The following is a 22,834-nucleotide window of genomic DNA, read 5'->3' as shown; positions in this document are numbered from 1 at the left end:
CTGGTTTGTCTGCTGAACAGGGCCCTCGATGCTTTGCTGGAACAGGGAGCGTCAGCCTTGGACCAGCAGGAGCGGCAAGCAGCTGCACAGTCCACCTCTGAGGGGGAGGAGGAGGAGGACTTGGTGGAGGTCCCTGACCTTGCTGCTGATGAGAGGGAGCAGCACAGTGCAGCTGAGTTGGTGCGGGGGTGGAGAGAGGATGAGGCTGACGAGGCAGAGGAGGAGGAGGAGGATGAGGACAGCAGCACTGCCGTCGATGTGCCAGCAGACGTGGCCCGCCTCTTCCCAATGGCAGCGCACATGCTGAGGTGCCTGCGCAGGGACCCCAGGGTGATCCAGATGAAGCAGAGGGAGGACATCTGGATCAGCATGATGTTGGACCCACGCCTCAAGGGGAAGTTGAGCCAGTTCCTGCCGCCTGCAGGAGGAGACCCAGCGCAACAAATAAGGAGCTTGCAGCAGGCCCTTGTTGAGCGCTTGGAGGAAGCCTTCCCCCAGCCTTCTACCCCCACTGTCCAGCAGCCAGCACAGAGGCAGCAGCAGGTGCCTGCATCCAGCAGCAAGCGCCCCACAGACCTGCTGTCTCTCAGCCACGAGCTCTACAGGACTGTAGAGGCTCCGGCAGCAGTGACTAGAGAGGAGGTGCATGCAGCAGCATCCTCCTCCGGTCACAGCCAGCGCCTGACCCGCATGGTGGCTGACTACATGGGGTCCTACAGCGGGCTTGACAGCGATGCCCCTGTTGATCCCATGGAGTATTGGGTCAAGCGCCTGGAGATCTGGAGCGAGCTGGCGCAGTACGCCCTGGAAGTGCTGTCCTGCCCCCCTTCCAGCGTGCTGTCCGAGCGCTGCTTCAGTGCAGCTGGTGGCGTGGTCACCGAGAAACGCTCACGTCTGTCTCACAAGTCTGTGGACAGACTGACGTTTCTCAAGATGAACCAGGCGTGGGTGGAAGGCGAGTTCCTGGCCCCTGTTGTCGGCGAGAGGGGGACATGAACTGGCTGCCGGAACTTAGAACCATCGTTAATGTGCCTTACCACCCTTTACCACCTCCTGGCTCCTGCTCACTAAGCCAGCCTGGTTCACTTTGACTATTACGTCGCCTACAGCCACACATTTTACACCTACAGTGGGCTGCTGTGTACTGCCCTTCTGCTGTCTGTCTGTGTTTCCCACTGCCAGGGTACACAGAATTACTTTCTGCTGCCACTCTGCCACCAGCTATTACATCAAACAATAGCTATATCTGTGTAATTGGTTGTAAAACCAAAACCAAAAAACCATTAAAAAAAAAAGGTTTAATTTTTCTGAGGTGCCCGGGTTGAAAACTGTGTTGTCCCAGTTGTGTATTGGACACGATGTGGGCTGCACGACCACTGTCTGGGACCTCCTGTTGTGTTTATTTACAGCCCTGGTATCACCGCTAGGTACCAGGGCTATTATGTCACGCTGCCTACCTGCTGCCACAATCACACTGCTCCTCCTCCATTCCTCCTCCTGCTGCTGCTGCTGTCTGTCTGTGTTTCCCACTGCCAGGGTACACAGAATTACCTTCTGCTGCCACTATGCCACCAGCTATTACGTCAAACAATAGCTGCTCACATAATTACTCCTCCATTCCTCCTGCTGCTGCTGCTGTCTGTCTGTGTTTCCCACTGCCAGGGTACACAGAATTACCTTCTGCTGCCACTCTGCCACCAGCTATTACGTCAAATAATAGCTATATCTGTGTAATTGGTTGTAAAACCAAAACCAAAAAACCATTAAAAAAAAAAGGTTTAATTTTTCTGAGGTGCCCGGGTTGAAAACTGTGTTGTCCCAGTTGTGTATTGGACACGATGTGGGCTGCACGACCGCTGTCTGGGACCTCCTGTTGTGTTTATTTACAGCCCTGGTATCACCGCTAGGTACCAGGGCTATTATGTCACGCTGCCTACCTGCTGCCACACTCACACTGCTCCTCCTCCATTCCTCCTCCTGCTGCTGCTGCTGTCTGTCTGTGTTTCCCACTGCCAGGGTACACAGAATTACCTTCTGCTGCCACTCTGCCACCAGCTATTACGTCAAACAATAGCTATATCTGTGTAATTGGTTGTAAAATCAAAACCAAAAAACCATTAAAAAAAAAAGGTTTAATTTTTCTGAGGTGCCCGGGTTGAAAACTGTGTTGTCCCAGTTGTGTATTGGACATGATGTGGGCTGCACGACCGCTGTCTGGGACCTCCTGTTGTGTTTATTTACAGCCCTGGTATCACCGCTAGGTACCAGGGCTATTATGTCACGCTGCCTACCTGCTGCCACACTCACACTGCTCCTCCTCCATTCCTCCTCCTGCTGCTGCTGCTGTCTGTCTGTGTTTCCCACTGCCAGGGTACACAGAATTACCTTCTGCTGCCACTATGCCACCAGCTATTATGTCAAACAATAGCTATATCTGTGTAATTGGTTGTAAAACCAAAACCAAAAAACCATTAAAAAAAAAAAAGGTTTAATTTTTCTGAGGTGCCCGGGTTGAAAACTGTGTTGTCCCAGTTGTGTATTGGACACGATGTGGGCTGCACGACCGCTGTCTGGGACCTCCTGTTGTGTTTATTTACAGCCCTGGTATCACCGCTAGGTACCAGGGCTATTATGTCACGCTGCCTGCCTCATTGACTGCCTGCTGCCACACACTCATCCTCCTTCTCCTGCTGCTGAATTTACCTCCTGCTGTCTGTGTGTTTCCACTGCCAGGGAGCACATACAATGGCGCTTCCAACATGCGTGCGCCCACCAGCTATTTGTTACGCTCAAAAATAGCTGCATTTCTTTAAAAAAAAAAATGGAAAGAGAAATAAGTGAAGAAGAAGAAGACGATATAGAAAAAGGAGAAGGAGAAGAAGAAGAAGAAGATGAAGAAGATGAAGAAGATGAAGAAGAAGATGAAGATGAAGAAGAAGATGAAGAAGAAGATGAAGAAGAAGATGAAGAAGAAGATGAAGATGAAGAAGAAGATGAAGAAGAAGATGAAGAAGAAGATGAAGAAGAAGAAGATGATGAAGAAGAAGAAGATGAAGAAGAAGAAGAAGATGAAGAAGATGAAGAAGAAGAAGATGAAGAAGATGAAGAAGAAGAAGATGAAGAAGATGAAGAAGATGAAGAAGAAGAAGAAGATGAAGAAGATGAAGAAGAAGAAGAAGAAGATGAAGAAGAAGATGAAGAAGATGAAGAAGAAGAAGATAAAGAAGAAGAAGAAGATGAAGAAGAAGAAGAAGAAGATGAAGAAGATGAAGAAGAAGAAGAAGATGAAGAAGATGAAGAAGAAGATGAAGAAGATGAAGAAGAAGAAGAAGATGAAGATTAGAAGATGAAGAAGAAGAAGATGAAGAAGAAGAAAAAGAAGAAGACAATATAGAAGAAGAAGAAGAAGATATAGAAGAAGATATAGAAGAAGAAGATATAGAAAATAAAGAAGAAGAAGAAGAAGAAGAAGAAGAAGAAGAAGTATATACAGTACTGAACAAAATTCTGGACACAACTTCCCTTTCCACCTTTTTTTTTTAAAGGAACATCCCCACATAATCACTTGCTGTTGTTACTTGGAAAAAAAGACGTTTCTTGCATCATTCACCCTCAAAACAAGTGTTGGAAGCTATTTAAGGCCAATTCGAATAGTCAGCTCGAATAATGAGCTCGAATACCGACTCGAATAGTCAGCTCGAAGTCCGAGGTCGAATCGAATAGTAAAAATTATTCGACTCGAATATTCGACTGACCTCGAATAATTTACTATTCGAATTCGACCAAACTCGAATTTTAAAAAGGGGTATTTGAGCACCACTGATCCAGAGTCTTCCTTCTACCTAGGTAAGTATGTGAAGTTATCTCTTTTTAAAGTCATAGGTAAACAGCCCTGCAAGAAAAACGGCCCTGCAAGTGTGTTCCCTGCCTAAGGAATACCCAGACAGCTTATGGTGACCCAGAACCCCCTGGAAGGCATAAAGGGCTTAAAGAGATCAAGAAGCCCTCTATTATAAAGCAATTTATTGCCAAAAACAAAGGGTAAGTACTTACCGTAGTTGAAGTTGATGTAGGAGGAGGCATTTCTGTGGTTAAAAAAAATACAAATTAAATATATAATTAATCCTTTTCAAGGCATTTGTTTAACTTAGACAGTTTTTCTGTAACTGTTAACACTGATTTAACAAGAACAGTGATTGAAAAGTAAATTACATGATTTTACATTATGATCTGCATGCACTGGGTTTAGTATACTGATGGCCATACACAGAACAATTTATATGAAGTATCTGTTTACCTTCCGAGCGGTATGGACAAGACTGACTCATCCATAAAAATAGCTAGGAACAGTATGGATGAGTCAGGCTCATCCAGAAGGACGTCAGGATATGTGCTCCTAATCCCTTGATAGGTTTGATGCAATGAATGTTTGCATGTCTGCGCTCTGCATGTTACAGGGCCAGAGTTAGGACACCTACGTTTACCTGGGTACTTCTGCACAGTGTAGGTGACTACGCAAGGGAATGCATTTATTTGCAAACTAATACCCCGGCTTTTAACTTAGCTGTAGGTATAGCAGTGGTGCCTAGATGAGTGAATCTGTGAATGCAGATTCCATTTGTTTGAACATTTGCATGTGAGTGTGCAAAGGGTTAATTGTTTTTTGCAATTTATCTGGACACACCCCCTTTAGCACCTACATTTCCTCAATAACTTATTTAAATGTCCTAACTAGAGGTAATGTGCCTGGATATATGTGTTTTTTTCTCATCCAGAAGTTCCCCCTATTCATCTGCGGCGCCGCTGACATTCGGGATCCCTCCCAAGTACCTCCCGACTTCCTTTTGAGAGCATCCCTGGCATTTTCTCATTGATCCCCTACAGCAATCTCCCTTCTTCCATATTTGTTGCTGCGTGTCCCTTTGCGATGCCATGTCCCACAAGCATGTCCCTGTGATGATGCTATATGCGCATAATGGTGTCATTAAAAACATCTGTAAGGACCCGTTTCCACTTGTGTGGCGCAATTTCGACGGGAAAATCGCGGCAACTAATCCGCATGCGTTTGCGGTTTCATTGCCGTTTCTATGCGGATTTTCACGTGGAATCGCTCACGGTTTGCGCAACGCGGTTTTAACCATGTCAATGCCGGCCTGCATTGACATGGGTTTTTAAACGAAAATGTACACGGAAACGCCGGGAAAACCGCAAGACTAAAACACTTGCGGTTTTCCTATTTAGTTACATTACCGATGAATTGCGTTCGGGGAGTGAGGCGTGCGAATTCTTTTCTGCAGGACAAACCGCACAGAATCACGCAGAAGTGGAAACAGGCCCATCCACTTCTATTGCTTGTGCGAATTTGCATGCATAAAACGCATGCAGATTCGCAGTAGTGGAAACAGGCCCTAATGGATCTAACATAAAAAATTCTATGTGCAAAAAAAAGGAAAAGAAAAAAATTGCAGCAAACATTAAAGGGAACCTAAGATGAAACGAACAAAAGAAATTCATACATACCTGGAGCTTCTTCCAGCCCCGTTCGGCATGATCGCTCCCTCAGTGCCTTCCTCCACCTCCTAGATCTTTGGCAAGGGCTCCCAGTAACGTCAGCTAGTAAGGGCTTACTGCACATGCGTGGCCCGGCTGAACGTACACCCCGCCGCACTTCCGTCGCTTGGAGTTTTCAGCGCCTGCACAATACTACTGCGCAGGCGCAGAACTCTCCCTGCAGGAGTAATGCATTTACTTTTTATACATTTTTTTAAAAGTATGGGATTTATTGTACACATGCTTGTGGACGGCTGGCAAGACCGCAGCTTGCAAGCAGTTCGCAAAAATGCTTACAATATAAAGGAATAATTTAAAAAATTGTACCACTTTTAGCAACAAAAAATTAATTAACCAAACTGTGAACAGTGCCTATCTGCCCATTGATCACCACAGATTCATCATCTTTCTGGGATTGCTGATCAATAAAAGATTGTTAAAATGCGTAATACTGATCATTTTAAATTGAAATTGCCATATTGCTCAGTTCAGTTTATGTATATTCCGTACATTGTACAGATATATTATTCAGTTAGATTCTTTTGTCTATGGCAGGGGTGTCAAACTCAAATACAAAGTGGGCCGAAATTGAACACTGGGACCGAGTCACGGGCCAACCTCAATGTCTACTGGCCACCTCCTTCCCTTATACAATTCACTGGTGTCTAATCGCTCCCCTCCAACCCATTTACAGTTCCTTGGTGTCTAGAGGTCCTCCTCCCTCCCCTAAACAGTTCCCTGAAGTCTATTGGTCCTCCCTCCCCTATACAGTTTCCTGGTGTCTAGTGGCCCCCTCCCTCCTCTATACAGTTCCCTAGTGTGTTGTGCCCCCATCTTCTCTATTTAGTTCCCTGGGGCCATATGCAATTCACTTTTTCACCAGAGTTTTCTCCTGGGAGATAATTTTTCATCTTCGATTTAAAAAAGTTTTCCAGCAAAAAGTTAGATAAAAATTATTTTGAGTACTTTCTTGCTTGCTGGTGCCTTAAAAAGCATTTTATTGACAAGTTAAAAAATATCACCTAGGAGAATACTCAGGTGAAAAAATTGAATTGCATATGGTCCCTGGTGTCTAGTGCTTTCCCCCAACCTCCCCATATGGTTTCTCTGGTGTTCTAGGACTTCACCTCCAGTATATAGCTTTCATGGTGATCTAGAGTGGGCCAAACATAATACAAAAACGGGGGCCAAATTTAATGGCTCTGGGGGCCAGATTTTGCCCGTGGGTTGGAGTTGACATGTATGGTCTATGGCCACGATTAAAGGTGCGTACACACATGCGACTATAGTCGTTTGTAACGATCGTTCCCCGATCTTTACCAACGACGATTGTTACAAAAAACGAACCACCGACTATTAAGTCTAATGACGAACGAGCCAAATCGCTACAAAAGAAAGTTCTGTCTCGGCGGATTTTAACCAACGACGATCGTTAGCAAAAGTGGTACATCGTTGGAAACAATCGTTCGTACCAGGCTGGACATGCGCATTTCACTTTTTCTCCATGGAACTTTACAATTTTATGCGCAGGCGCATTAAGTGCTTTTACGTGGTGTAACGTTCGTTCTAACGATGTGATCGTTACACACTTTTTAGAACTAACTTTACTTCGGTCGTTCTTTCGTCAATTAAAAGATCGTTCGTCGTTAACAATGAACGATCGTTGTCGCATGTGTGTACGTAGCATAAGAAAGACAACTTGATCAGTCCTTCCTGGAGCAGAAATTGTTTGGATAGTGATTGACACCTACACCACAAGAAACACTAGGCCTGATCTAGTTCACTTTTCTCCTAGGTGATATTTTCACATTATATAATTAGAAGGCTTTTTAACCAGCAAGCAATAAAAGCAATGAAATACTAAGACTAACTTTGGCAGTACTTTTTGATCTACTTTTTGGTACATCTTCAATTGCAGAGTGCAAAAGTTATTTTAAACAGTTGATGAAAAATTATTGTCCTAGGAGAAAAATTAGGAGAAAAGGTGAATTTGATGGAGCCCACTCAGTCTTCATAGTTGTCAGCAGAAATCAATTGGGCAAGACGGACATAGGTCAAACCATAAGACTTGTACTGCGCAATGCAGTACAGCCATCGGTTTCCATCCACTCCTACACATTTTTCAGCATCACTCTTTTGATAAATTACCTAAAATCAATCCAAAGTCAGTTGATAAGATATGTTGGGAGAAAGTTATTGAATCAGCTATCGGGCTAGGGACATGTAGACAGAGCAGGGACAAGGTCCTCCAGCACCCAAGGCTGAGACACCAAAGAGCGCCCCTCCATCCCTCCCACCCCAGCCATCACACACTGATTGCTATTAGACTAAGAGGCACCACAGGGCCCACAACCTCCCCAACACCTTAATATCTAGTTATCTGGCTTGCAGTCACTGCCATGTATCCCCTTTTCTTATTTCTTTCTGCTTCAAACACAATTAGGAATGACAGTGAATGAATTGTGCGCCCCCTCCTACACTGCAGGGCCTCGGCCCGGCCCTGCATGTAGACACCAGTAACCACTGTCTTATTTTCAGTATACTGATTTACAGATAGGGGCTTAGCAAAAAACTTCAATCTCTTTGAACTAAACAATTAAAATCTCTTGCAAAGCTCTCATGCTTTTAAGACAGACAGGGCTGGACTTTGCCCTGAGTGACCTGAGCAGTTGCTCACAGCGCCACAACATTCTTCTTGGAAGGAGCACTCAGAATGCTGTGAAGCTCTGCCCCCAAACAGCAGCAAAGCCCCACCCAAAAACTTCACAAAACTGCACCCCCACAAGTATCTATGCCTGTGTGAAACTGGTGATTCTCCCCCAAGCACAACATTAGTGCAAAGGGAGAGGATGCAGATACAGCCCCAAACTAAGCACCGCTCAGACACACAAACAGAAGGATATGAGAGGTAAGTTACTCTCATACTCTATCCTCCCTGCCCTCTATTGCTCAGCCCTCACTGTACTCCTCAGCACCCTCAGTAGTGGTTATTCTGCAACCTCTCTTCTCCATGGCCATCAATAGTGCCCAATAGCCTCCATTATCTCCCAGCCCTCTCCCTGCATCACCTCCAGACTCTCAATAAGCCCCTCACTCCCCCAGCATCATCAGTAAGCCCCCTCTCTCACCTCATTCACACCAGCATCCACAGTAAGCCCCTCTTTCTCCACATCCACACTTTAGCATGATCAGTAAGCTCCTTTCTCTCCACATCTACCCCTAGCATCCTCAATAGCATACATTTCTCCACTACAGATCCTCAATGACTTCTCTCTTAAGACCCTCAATAGGGCCCTCCCTCCCCCATGAGCATCCTCAATAAGTCTCTCTTTAACCGGGAGCAGGAAAAAAGGGTGCCGGCTGAGGGTGGACAAAAAGGGCGCCACCATAGACTTTAATGCAATTATTGTTAATACGGCGAAAAAAGCATGAAAAAAGGGCGCTGTGAAAAAATGTGTTCATAAGATTATAACATTACAGTTTTTGAGGTAGTTATCTTTTTAGTTTATAATGGTATAGTTTTTGTCATATTATTTTGTTAATAAGTACAGATTTTACGTTTTCAAAGGTATTATCATTAATATGTCTAAAAGAGTGTTTCTGCAGAGGGAGTGGTTAGTGTTAGGCAACACCAAGGGGAGTGGTTAGGGTTAGGCACCACCTAGGTGGCGTTTAGTTTTAGGCAACACCAGGGGGGTGGTTAGGCTTAGGCACCACAAGGGGGGAGGTTAGGGTTAGGCACCACCGGAGGGTGGTTAGGGTTAGGCACCACCAGGTGTTAGGCGCCACTAGGGGAGTGGTTAGTTTTAGGCACCACCAGGGGAGGGTTCTGTGCAAGGGTAGGGTTGAGTTAAAGAGACACTGAAGCGAAAAAAAAAATGATGATAAGATTTGTATGTGTAGTACAGCTAAGAAATAAAACATTAAGATCAGATACATCAGTCTAATTGTTTCAAGTACAGGAAGAGTTGAGAAACTCCAGTTGTTATCTCTATGCAAAAAAGCTATTAAGCTCTCCGACTAACTTAGTCCTGGAGAGGGCTGTTATCTGACTTTTATTATCTCAACTGTAATTGAACTGTTTACTTTTCCTCTGCTAGAGGAGAGTTCATTACTTCACAGACTGCTCTGAAAGACTCATTTTGAATGCTGAGTGTTGTGTAATCTGCACATATTATAGAATGATGCAATGTTAGAAAAAACACTATATACCTGAAAATAAAAATATGAGAATATTTTCTTTGCTGCTAATCTTCTAGTAATTATTCATAGTACACAACCAATTCATTATATCATATATTTTTTTTTGCTTCAGTGTCTCTTTAAGCAGTATTGATGAAAAAGTTCTGACATTTAACGTTAATATTTATTCGTTATTATTTCTCTTTTTTTTTTGCAACAGTAATTATCGTTAATAAAGCTTGACAACAATGATTCTCGTTAGCAATTTTTTTTAATACCCGGCGCCAAATGCGTTAATAACCTGGGCCCTTTTTTCACGGAGCCCTTTTTCATGCACACCTTTAACCATGCTTTCATCCTTGATAGCCTCGCTCTCTATCCCCCCGACCATCAATAATTCCCTTCTTTCCCTCCCAACCAGGGCCAGATTTATACTTTTTACCACCCAAGACCCACGATCACCTGCCGCCCCATGACCAAAAGCACCCTACCCCCCCCCCCCTACCCCCCAACACACACACATACATATTTTTCCCCAACAAACAGTCTTAAAGTGAACTTGACACAAGATGAAAAATGCTTAAAGGACTTACGAAAAAGTTGTGTACCTGTATACATTTTGAATGCACGGAGAATGCCATCCGCGTCCTCCATGCAGTTCCACCGGGTCCCCGCTGCTTAATCTACCCCCGGGCCGGCTCCCCACCCCACAGCCCGGGTCAGGCTGTCATGCCTCCTCAAAAATGGCCGCCGGAGGTTGCCGCGGCTGCACAGTCCGCATAGACGCGAGTGCGGCTGCGCAGCTCTAGGGTCTCCCCTCTGATCCATGCTAAAGGCTGTCTCCTGTGCGTGGATCGGGGGGAGGCCCTAGAGCTGCACAGCCCCACTTGCGTCTATGCGGACTGCGCAGCCACGGCAACCTATGGCGGCCATTTTTGAGGAGGCACTACAGCTTGACCCGGGCTGTGGTTTCAGGAGTCGGCCCGGGGGGAGATTAAGCAGCGGGGACCCGGCGGAACTGCACGGAGGACGTGGATGGCGTCCTCCGTGCATTCAAAATTCATGCAGGGACACAGCTTTTTCAGCACTGGGACCATCTGAGCATATTCAGACCCCACCACTGCTGCCCTGGACTCTCTTCTACTTTGTGGCTGCGCTCCCATCTGTGTCCAAGAGCAACTAATGGGTATGCATGTGTATGTACAAGTATGGTCTGCAGATGCCCAGTAGCATGAAGCCACCCATGCATGGCTGTTTCTTCTGTGCACAAATGACTTCATGTTACTGGGCATGTGATAACCATACTTGTGCATGCTCAGTACAGTTGGGTTTGTACGCTGACGAGAGCACAGGCACAAGGAAGCATTGGTGGGATCTGAATATGTTTATATATGTTTATTATATGTTTATATGCTGGTATTGTTAGCCAGATGTACCTTCCCAAGCCCCCCCCCCCTTTAATATATATAGCCATATACCTTCCCTTGTCCCCCCTCACCCTTAGTATAGGTAGCCACATACCTTTTCCCCTTGACCCCCCCCCCCCCCCTTAAGCAATTGTAGCCATATAACTTCCCCTGTACCCTCTCTTCTTTAGTATAGGTAGTCACATACCTTACCCTGTCTCACCTCCACTTTAGTGTATGTCTCCCTGTCTCATAGTTACATAGTTACATAGTTATTTTGGTTGAGAAAAGACATACGTCCATCGAGTTCAACCAGTATAAAGTACAACACCAGCCTGCTCCCTCACATATCCCTGTCGATCCAGAGGAAGGCTAAAAACCCCTTACAAAGCATGGTCCAATTAGCCCCTTAAGGGAAAAATTCCTTCCCAACTCCAGATGGCAATCAGATAAAATCCCTGGATCAACATCATTAGGCATTACCTAGTAATTGTAGCCATGGATGTCTTTCAACGCAAGGAAAGCATCTAAGCCCCCTTTAAATGCAGGTATAGAGTTTGCCATAACGACTTCCTGTGGCAATGCATTCCACATCTTAATCACTCTTACTGTAAAGAACCCTTTCCTAAATAAATGGCTAAAACGTTTTTCCTCCATGCGCAGAGCATGTCCTCTAGTCCTTAGAGAAGGCTTAGGGACAAAAAGCTCATCCGCCAAGCTGTTATATTGCCCTCTGATGTCTCTTCCCTCCCTTTTAGTTTAGGGAGCTATATTTCTCCCCCTCCCCTTTAGAGTATGTAGCTATATGTCTCCCCTCACCTTTAGTGTATGTACCTATATGTTTCCCCCTCCCCTTTAGTATGGTAGTTATATGTCTCCCTCCCCTTTAGTGTACGTAAGCTATTTCAAGCAATGTTTCTGCACAACTATGGGACACTCCAAACAAGTATGTGTAAACGGGTACTAGAGCTGATGTTACCACTAATAGGGGGTACTTGGCAAATAATTGATGGGGTACATCCTCTTAAACTGTTAAAAAAAAAAGGTCTACAGCACTGCATAAAGAAAGATCTTTCAGATGAAATACTCAGTTATAATATGACACCATTTGCATTTTGGTGACTATAACTGCAGATATTGCTGAAGTAACATTCACCAAAGACTATCACGACACAGTAATTCTTGATAAACAGCACAAAAATACAAAGTCTTTCTTCTCATCTATTTTCAGGCATTATTTCAAACATAGGTATCATAAAGTTCCTAATAGGTAAATATAAATAGAAAAAAAGACCAACCTGTAATTATAATTGGTGTTGTTTCACTAGTGGTAGATGGTGTGGAAGTTGTAGTGGTCTGTGTCGTTGTTTCACTTGTGGTAGATGGTGTGGAAGTTGTAGTGGTCTGTGTTGTTGTTTTACTAGTAGTAGATGCTGTGGAACTTGTAGTGGTCTGTGTTGTTGTTTCACTAGTAGTAGATGAAGTGGAAGTTGTAGTGGTCTGTGTTGTTGTTTCACTAGTAGTAGATGGTGTGGAAGTTGTAGTTGTCAGTGTTGTTGTTTCACTAGTGGTAGATGGTGTGGAAGTTGTAGTGGTCTCTGTTGTTGTTTCACTAGTAGTGGATGGTGTGGAAGTTGTAGTGGTCTGTGGTGTTGTTTCACTAGTGGTAGATGGTGTGGAAGTTGTAGGGGTCTGTGTTGTTGTTTCACTAGTAGTGGATGGTGTGGAAGTTGTAGTGGTCTGTGTTGTTGTTTCACTTGTGGTAGATGGTGTGGAAGTTGTAGTAGTCTGTGTTGTTGTTTCACTAGTAGTAGATGGTGTGGAAGTTGTAGTGGTCTGTGTTGTCGTTTCACTTGTGGTGGATGGTGTTGAAGTTGTAGTTGTTGGTGTTGTTGTTTCACTAGTAGTAGATGGTGTGGAAGTTGTAGTGGTCTGTGTTGTTGTTTCACTAGTGGTAGATGGTGTGGAAGTTGTAGTGGTCTGTGTTGTTGTTTCACTTGTTGTAGATGGTGTGGAAGTTGTAGTGGTCTGTGTTGTTGTTTCACTAGTAGTAGATGGTGTTGAAGTTGTAGTGGTCTGTGTTGTTGTTTCACTAGTGGTAGATGGTGTGGAAGTTGTAGTGGTCTCGGTTGTTGTTTCACTAGTGGTAGATGGTGTTGAAGTTGTAGTGGTTTGTGTTGTTGTTTCACTAGTAGTGGATGGTGTGGAAGTTGTAGTGGTCTGTGTTGTTGTTTCACTTGTGGTAGATGGTGTGGAAGTTGTAGTAGTCTGTGTTGTTGTTTCACTAGTGGTAGATGGTGTGGAAGTTGTAGTGGTCCCTGTTGTTGTTTCACTAGTAGTGGATGGTGTGGAAGTTGTAGTGGTCTGTGTTGTTGTTTCACTAGTGGTAGATGGTGTGGAAGTTGTAGTGGTCTCTGTTGTTGTTTCACTAGTAGTGGATGGTGTGGAAGTTGTAGTGGTCTGTGTTGTTGTTTCACTTGTGGTAGATGGTGTGGAAGTTGTAGTAGTCTGTGTTGTTGTTTCACTAGTAGTAGATGGTGTGGAAGTTGTAGTGGTCTGTGTTGTCGTTTCACTTGTGGTGGATGGTGTTGAAGTTGTAGTTGTTGGTGTTGTTGTTTCACTAGTAGTAGATGGTGTGGAAGTTGTAGTGGTCTGTGTTGTTGTTTCACTAGTGGTAGATGGTGTGGAAGTTGTAGTGGTCTGTGTTGTTGTTTCACTTGTTGTAGATGGTGTGGAAGTTGTAGTGGTCTGTGTTGTTGTTTCACTAGTGGTAGATGGTGTGGAAGTTGTAGTGGTCTGTGTTGTCGTTTCACTTGTGGTGGATGGTGTTGAAGTTGTAGTTGTTGGTGTTGTTGTTTCACTAGTAGTAGATGGTGTGGAAGTTGTAGTGGTCAGTGTTGTTGTTTCACTAGTGGTAGATGGTGTGGAAGTTGTAGTGGTCTCTGTTGTTGTTTCACTAGTAGTGGATGGTGTGGAAGTTGTAGTGGTCTGTGTTGTCGTTTCACTTGTGGTGGATGGTGTTGAAGTTGTAGTTGTTGGTGTTGTTGTTTCACTAGTAGTGGATGGTGTGGAAGTTGTAGTGGTCTGTGTTGTTGTTTCACTTGTGGTAGATGGTGTGGAAGTTGTAGTAGTCTGTGTTGTTGTTTCACTAGTAGTAGATGGTGTGGAAGTTGTAGTGGTCTGTGTTGTCGTTTCACTTGTGGTGGATGGTGTTGAAGTTGTAGTTGTTGGTGTTGTTGTTTCACTAGTAGTAGATGGTGTGGAAGTTGTAGTGGTCTGTGTTGTTGTTTCACTAGTGGTAGATGGTGTGGAAGTTGTAGTGGTCTGTGTTGTTGTTTCACTTGTTGTAGATGGTGTGGAAGTTGTAGTGGTCTGTGTTGTTGTTTCACTAGTAGTAGATGGTGTTGAAGTTGTAGTGGTCTGTGTTGTTGTTTCACTAGTGGTAGATGGTGTGAAAGTTGTAGTGGTCTCTGTTGTTGTTTCACTAGTGGTAGATGGTGTTGAAGTTGTAGTGGTTTGTGTTGTTGTTTCACTAGTAGTGGATGGTGTGGAAGTTGTAGTGGTCTGTGTTGTTGTTTCACTTGTGGTAGATGGTGTGGAAGTTGTAGTAGTCTGTGTTGTTGTTTCACTAGTGGTAGATGGTGTGGAAGTTGTAGTGATCCCTGTTGTTGTTTCACTAGTAGTGGATGGTGTGGAAGTTGTAGTGGTCTGTGTTGTTGTTTCACTAGTGGTAGATGGTGTGGAAGTTGTAGTGGTCTCTGTTGTTGTTTCACTAGTAGTGGATGGTGTGGAAGTTGTAGTGGTCTGTGGTGTTGTTTCACTAGTGGTAGATGGTGTGGAAGTTGTAGGGGTCTGTGTTGTTGTTTCACTAGTAGTGGATGGTGTGGAAGTTGTAGTGGTCTGTGTTGTTGTTTCACTTGTGGTAGATGGTGTGGAAGTTGTAGTAGTCTGTGTTGTTGTTTCACTAGTAGTAGATGGTGTGGAAGTTGTAGTGGTCTGTGTTGTCGTTTCACTTGTGGTGGATGGTGTTGAAGTTGTAGTGGTCTGTGTTGTTGTTTCACTTGTTGTAGATGGTGTGGAAGTTGTAGTGGTCTGTGTTGTTGTTTCACTAGTGGTAGATGGTGTGGAAGTTGTAGTGGTCTGTGTTGTTGTTTCACTTGTTGTAGATGGTGTGGAAGTTGTAGTGGTCTGTGTTGTTGTTTCACTAGTAGTAGATGGTGTTAAAGTTGTAGTGGTCTGTGTTGTTGTTTCACTAGTGGTAGATGGTGTGGAAGTTGTAGTGGTCTCTGTTGTTGTTTCACTAGTGGTAGATGGTGTTGAAGTTGTAGTGGTTTGTGTTGTTGTTTCACTAGTAGTGGATGGTGTGGAAGTTGTAGTGGTCTGTGTTGTTGTTTCACTTGTGGTAGATGGTGTGGAAGTTGTAGTAGTCTGTGTTGTTGTTTCACTAGTGGTAGATAGTGTGGAAGTTGTAGTGGTCTGTGTTGTCGTTTCACTTGTGGTGGATGGTGTGGACGTTGTAGTGGTTTGTGTTGTTGTTTCACTTGTGGTAGATGGTGTGGAAGTTGTAGTGGTCTGTGTTGTTGTTTTACTTGTAGATGGTGTGATAGTTGTAGTGGTCTGTGTTGTTGTTTCACTTGTGGTAGATGGTGTGGAAGTTGTAGTAGTCTGTGTTGTTGTTTCACTAGTAGTAGATGGTGTGGAAGTAGTAGTGGTCTGTGTTGTTGTTTCACTAGTAGTAGATGGTGTGGCTGTTGTACAGGGTATAGGTTTTGTTGTTGTGGCGCAGAATAAATCACAAATGATTACAGTTCCGCAGCTGTTGGCGTCATGATCATTTATCTTTATCTCTGAACCTAGAAATAAAAGTTAGAATTAGCAGAGAATGATATATTTAATTTTAATATTTACATTTAGATTTATTTTGAAAAACAAACATAGAAATCAATTAGGGAAGTAGAGTCTTACTGCCGAACCTTACAATGAAGTGGGAAATCTGTTGCATGGTGGTAAGATGTATTTAGTACTCACAGTCAGTGTCAAAGTTCTTCTGATGTAGAACAGTGTGCCCTCGATTAATGATTTATGAAGCTCCTTACTAGAGATGAGCGTAATGACGCAATTACGATTTCGTGAAATTTCGCGTAATTAGTGTAATTACGATTATGACCGTAAGTACATAATCGTAATGAAGAAGAATTTTGCGAAATTTCACGTAAGCGTAATTTTCGCGTAATTTTCGCATTACAGTCGGTATTACGAAATTAATGCGTATGGTCATGCCTTCAAGCGGAGTGACGTCGGGTGCGGCGTAGTTACAATGTAACAAAGTTGTTACATTGTAATAACTTTGTTACATAGTAACTGATAGAACATTTCCGAGGCTATTGCGAGGGATCATTTATTTAAAGGGACAGGTAAGTATTAATGGTTAATTAAGAATATTAAAGGACTTTTTTCGTGGTTATGTTTTTTGTTCAATTAAAATACTTTTTCTATGTGTTTGTGTGTTTATTTACTTTTAACTCTTAATGGAAATGGGTAAGGGGTACAAGTACCTCTATACTCATTTCTCCTGGGAGGGGGGGTGGGCATCTGGGGGACCCCTTTTTAAAGGGGACTCCCAAATGCCACCATGAACCCCCCCCCAGGAAATCGCGGCCTCCACCTCCACCGCCCATCGGAGGTGGAGAAGAGCCCCTTGTCCTTGATTTGGACAAGGGCTCGAAGGGGGAGGGGAAAGCTTGGCTGCCCCTCCCCTTCCGAGACTCCCCAATCCATGGACCATGCGGGCTGGTATAGTCAGGGTGCGGAGCCCCACGCGGCCGGTGCTCCGCATTCTGGCTATCCCAGCCTGCATGGGGGACAAGGGGTTAAAGAGGTCTAGGAGGGGGGACCCCACGTCGTTTTTTTTTATATTTCCCACACTCAGAACGAAGTAAGTAAAACTCTTCCCACTTGGGGGAATCTATGAAAATAATACACTATTGTTACCTGTGCAAAAAACCTGACATTTTCCGCATTTAAAAGACATTTTCCCCCTTGAAACTTAAAAATCGATTTTCTCAAAAACTATAAGGTCTTTTTGAAAAAATTTTTTTTCCTCTTATTCCCACTGATCCCCTTAATATACCCTGGGAATTTGGTGTTCCTAAACTTTAAGCAGGCTTTGCTATTAACCGTTAAAATCGGCGGGTTTTTAAATGTATACATTTTTCCTTTGAAACTTTAACATCGATTTTCTGAAAAACTATAAGATCTTTTTGAAAAAATTTTTTTTCCTCTTATTCCTTTTGATCTCCTTAATATATTCTCCAAATTTGAGGCTCTTAGCATGTAAGGGGGCTTTGCTATTAACCCTTAAATTCGGCGGCTTTTTTATACGGGAGCGTTACTGTTTAATGCGAAATTACGGTATTAACGAAACGCGAAATTACGCGTTGAAAATTACGCTTACGGTATTTTCAATTACGATTTTAATGGCAATTACGCTACCGTAATTTCGCATCGTAATCGCAAATTTCGCATGCGTAATTATAGTAATGCGAAATTACGAAAATTTCGGCTCAACTCTACTCCTTACCAGCCTGATTCAGGAAACCTCACGTACTGGCAAGTAAATCCACCTCTTCCCTCCTCTCTTTCCTCGTACATCACAGTCCAGGGTGGGCCGTCCAATGGAAAAAAACATTTAAATCTGGGGATAAACCTTTAGCAATGGCCAGCATGGATGCTCAACTCCGAATTCCGGTGAAAGCCGGAAAGTTACTATCCGGATTTCACCCTGTTAATTACAATCCCCTGTGCGGGCTGGGCACGGGGTGGGGGGATGGGGGTGTCAATCTTATCTAGCTGACGTCTTCTTAGATGTCTGTACTACAGGACAGGGATGACTACATCAAAGAGGCCCTGCGCTTGTTGGGTGATCCTACACATTATCAGGTTATTACACAAGATCCCACCATAGCTTATAATAAAGAGTTGAAACAGTTTATAAACAAAGTTTTTTTAGATGGCTATAACACCAAAAATGAAAGAAATTTCATTTTGACCGAAAACCCGAGCCCCCCATTTTTCTATAATTTACCCAAGATACACAAAAGTCTGATTAATCCCCCTGGTCGCCCAATAATCTCTGGCATAGATTCAGTCACAAGTCTACTGTCAAAGTATGTAGACCAACATCTTCAGACAGGGGCGCCTTTACCTACTGACCACCCAGGCAGCGGCTTGGAGCGGCTTTGATGGGGAAGGCGCAATAAATTACTGTCAGTCCAAGGGGAAATAAAAATTCCTGTCCTGAAAGACCGTTGTAAGGGACTGGAGAGAAAAAGATTTACTTCTGTTTTAAGAAGGCAAATTACACCAAGCTTTGCTTTTTTAGTAGGAGGGCATTTGGTTCCTTTTATCCCCCTATACATTCCTAGTAGCTTGGGTCACCCTGAGCTGCTTGGTTACTCTGCTCTTTTCACAAATAGCCTTCTGCTAAGTCACTAAAGAATCATTCAGAGTTCAGAATTATAGATACTCCCTAAGAAGAAGGTGTCTGGCTTATAGCTGCTCTCTGCCCCTGCACAGAGGAGACAGCGACAGCGCCCTACCCCCAAATGTTACTGAGTCTGCAGAGGGAGTGAGACAAACAAACAAACAAACAAACAAACAGTAAACTCTGCAGACAGCTGTGTGCTCTGCTAGAATGTCTGCATGTCTAGATGTCAGGAGGATCGCCATGACTAGCTATGGATCATCTGATCCTCTCCCCTACACAGCCTGCACTTCTCCCTGAATTCAACAGGACAGTGTTTGAAGTGTGTAATGGACACAGTGGGGGTTGCAGGTTTTGTCTTTCATTGTGCGCGAGTGAATAGGAGGGCAGCATCTAAAGCTCAAACAATGATAATGGACATGTAAGCAATGTGTGTAATTACATCCATCACTACTTATAATTGAAGATGGCATAATAATGTATTTCCATTAATGCTGTCTGTTTGCCCTCTCTCTAATGCTATGTACCACCTCACGATTTTTCCAACGATTTTCCCGATGTTCATCAATTTTTTTTTTTGAGCGACAAGTAGTCATTTACACGATGTCGTGACATCGCTTAGCGTTGTGTGGTGAAAAGTGACCATCACTGAGGATCAAGTAAAGTACTGAGGTCGCTTGACTTCTCGTTCGCGCCCGTCCAGTAATGTCACGTGACATCTCACATACCCGCTGGCAGGAAGATGAATCGCTGGATGCTTGTCATGAGGGACACCTCGCTGGATCCATCTTCCTGTGTTGTTGCAGTCACTGTGGTGAGTGTGGAGCTTAACTTTGCTTGCCCTCACCCTCTGCTCATGCTCCCTCTCCCACTGTCTCTCTGACCAAACAACTGCTACTTGGGGAACAATGTGCACAACTATGTACACTAGTCTGAGCACTCTTCAGGGGAGCCAGTAGCATTTGGAACTATTATTGTGTATTTATGTAGCACTGACATCTTCAGCACTTTACAGAGTACATAGTCATGTCACTGACTGCTCACTGGAGCTTACAATTTCATCCCTACGATAGTCAAACTGTAATGTCCGACCATATTATTATCATGTATTTATATAGCACTGACATCTTCTGTAGTACTTTATATATCACTGACATCTTCTGCAGTACTTTACAGAGTACATAGTCATGTCACTGACTGTCCTCAGAGGAGCTCACAATCTAATCCTACCATAGTCATAGCCTAATGTCCTACCATATTATTATTATGTATTTATATAGCACTGACATCTTCTGCAACACTTTACAGAGTACATAGTCATGTCACTGACTGTCCCCAGAGGAGCTCACAATCTAATCCTACCATAGTCATAATCTAATGTCCTAGTCCTACCATATTATTATTATGTATTTATATAGCACTGACATCTTCTGCAGCACTGTAGAGAGTACATAGTGATGTCACTGACTGTCCTCAGAGGAGCTCACAATCTAACCCTACCATAGTCATAGTCTAATGTCCTACCATATTATTATTATTTATTTATATAGCACTGACATCTCCTGAAGCACTTTACAGAGTACATAGTCATGTCACTGACTGTCCTCAGAGGAGCTCACAATCTAACCCTACCATAGTCATAGTATAATGTCCTACCATATTATTATTGTTTATTTATATAGCACTGACATCTCCTGAAGCACTTTACAGAGTACATAGTCATGTCACTGACTGTCCTCAGAGGAGCTCACAGTCTAATCCCTACCACAGTTATAGTCTAATATTTTCAATATAGGATTGTTTTGGGGTAAACCAGTTGACTTATTAGTATGTTTTTTAGGATGCAGGAAATGTCTGAAGTGTCTGAAGACAGAAACTCCATGCAGATTTTGCCCTGGCCAATGTTCAAGCCTAGGACTCAGCACTAAAATGCAGTAGTGGTACCCACTGAGCCTCTATTCTACTCATAGATATCTGCTCATCCATGTCATCAATTCTGACCCTCTACTACCTTTCCTCCCTCCATTCTACTTCTCTTCTCTTGTATCACTTACACTACAAACACACTGTGCTTATCTCCAGAATGGATTATGAATCAAACTGTTAGGCCCAGTGCACACCAAAACCGCTAGCAGATCCTCAAAACGCTAGCGGTTTTGGAGCAGATTTCAGAGCGATTCTAGGCATGTTTAGAGACATTTTCTAAACATGCCGAGCGTTTTTGTGAAGCAGATTACAAATATTGTTACAGTAAAAGCTGTTACTGAACAGCTTCTGTAACAAATACGCCTGGAAAACTGCTCTGATCTAGCGTTTTTCAGAGCGGTTTGCATTTTTCCTATACTTTATATTGAGGCAGAATCGCTTCTGCAAACCGCAAATGTGCAGCAGGAGGCACGTTTGCGGTTTGCTAAAAAACTCAAACCGCTGGTGTGCACCATCCCATGGAAATACATTAGCCAAGCGTTTTCACAGACAAATGCGGTTGGCGGATCGCTGCTAAAACCGCTCGGTGTGCACTGGGCCTTAAACCACCTTACCATATCAGCCCTTCAATGTCATGATATACCCACTCTAGTCCTACCCTAACAGGTGGTAACATATTTGCATATCTCATAATGTTTGTGAAAAATTATTTTGAAAGTAAGAATGTCTTGCTTGATAATCCAATCTTGCAATGTGACTGCCATTGGAACTTGTAGTGTGGATGCTGTATTTATTTGAGGTGCATACTGGCAGCATGTGCTGTATGGCATACAATGCTGATCATCTTCAAGGCAAACTTAGGCAGCTGCCTAGGGTCTAAAGAGAGTTTAGGGGCCTGGTGGTTGCTAGCCCCCACCAAATGTAACTAAATAAGCCAGGTGACCATCAGTGGAGGGCAAAGTGTTATCTTGCCTAGGGCCCCATTTCATAGTTATCCCTCTCTGATGGCTTATATCATGTGTGAAGTGTTCTATAATGTATATGATTTTTGTTTTATTTTTTATGGGGGGGGGGGGGCGCCACAGGATTTCTTGCCTGGAGTGACAAGAAGGCTAAACACAAATCCTACACAAGAGACTCACAACATCTGATTTACATACTCAGGAACGGAACAAAAATTGGGAGTCCGAGTTTTGTATGGTAGTCTTGTGACATCACGGCTCTGTACACTAACATCAGGAGATACAGACTAACCAGCAAGCTCATGGTGACCCAGAACTTATTGGATTGTGTAAGGGACTACAATGGTCCTAAAAGCCCCCTTACTAACCAGCAAGCTCATGGTGACCCAGAACTCATTGGTGTATGTAAGGGACTACAATGGTCCTAAAAGCCCCCTTACTAAGATGTTAAGAAAAAGTAAGGGGGCTTTTAGGACAATTGTAGTCCCTTACACACTCCAATGAGTTCTGGGTCACCATGAGCTTGCTGGTTAGTCTGTATCTCTCAGTGTTACAAGCCCTACTGCATAGAGCCAATTTAATCCATGCCATGCACCGATGAGGATCAAACAATCCGAAACAGTCTGTATGCATGTTGGATTGTTATGGCTCTGTACAAATTAACAAGCTGACACATTATTGCATTCCAGCGGTTCTGAAGGTGTGTTTAGCTTCTAAGGGTACAATGGTTAATTTGCATATATTCAGCAGTGATGCCCTGGGAGACATCTCAAGCTCAATCCTACCTGAATTATCGCAAATTCTTTCTGTTTTAAGAAAGCAAACTTTTGTTTTTCTACACTAACATCACACATAGTTTTGGTCTACAGGCAGTTACGCAATATCTGGAATCAGATAACCACATGCCAGTTGGACAAAAAGTATTTCTGATTGAATGTATAAAATTCATACTCACGCGTAATTATTTCTCTTTTCTAGACAAGTTTTATCAACGGGTAGGAGGAACAGCGATGGGCAGGAGCTTCGCCCCTAGTTACGCTAATTTGGCGATGGGTTTGCTAGAATCCACATACATTTACCAGAACAACCCGTATAAGGAAAATATAGTCACATACCAACGATACATAGATGTCCTCATTTTTATATGGAAGGGGGATGTCGACCTAATTCCTCAATTTATTGAACACCTTAATTCAAACATAGCGGGTTTGTCATTCACCTTCAAATATGACAAAAACTCAATTGAATTTTTAGATTTATTCCTGTCCCACGAGGAGGGACACATACAAACAAAAACATATTTTAAGTCCGTGGATGCCAATGGC

At 43.5% G+C, this 22,834-nt stretch overlaps 1 protein-coding gene across 1 annotated transcript in view; it reads right to left on the bottom strand.

The window, feature by feature from the left end:
- Positions 1 to 3,860: 3,860 nt before the first annotated feature.
- Positions 3,861 to 22,834, bottom strand: part of LOC137537857 (mucin-2-like) — a 350,759-nt gene continuing 331,785 nt past the window's right edge. Inside the window, exons 25-27 of the mRNA XM_068259807.1 lie at positions 12,437 to 15,991; positions 4,054 to 4,085; positions 3,861 to 3,968 (exon numbers count right to left, since the gene is read on the bottom strand). Of these exons, the coding sequence (XP_068115908.1) occupies positions 3,861 to 3,968; positions 4,054 to 4,085; positions 12,437 to 15,991 (3,695 nt within the window). The remainder of the gene's footprint in view (positions 3,969 to 4,053; positions 4,086 to 12,436; positions 15,992 to 22,834) is intronic.

Source organism: Hyperolius riggenbachi, chromosome 11, assembly GCF_040937935.1.
Source record: "Hyperolius riggenbachi isolate aHypRig1 chromosome 11, aHypRig1.pri, whole genome shotgun sequence".
Taxonomy (NCBI): Eukaryota; Metazoa; Chordata; class Amphibia; order Anura; family Hyperoliidae; genus Hyperolius; species Hyperolius riggenbachi.
Note: the sequence above shows the minus strand (reverse complement) of the source record. Positions and strands in the feature narration are given on the sequence as shown.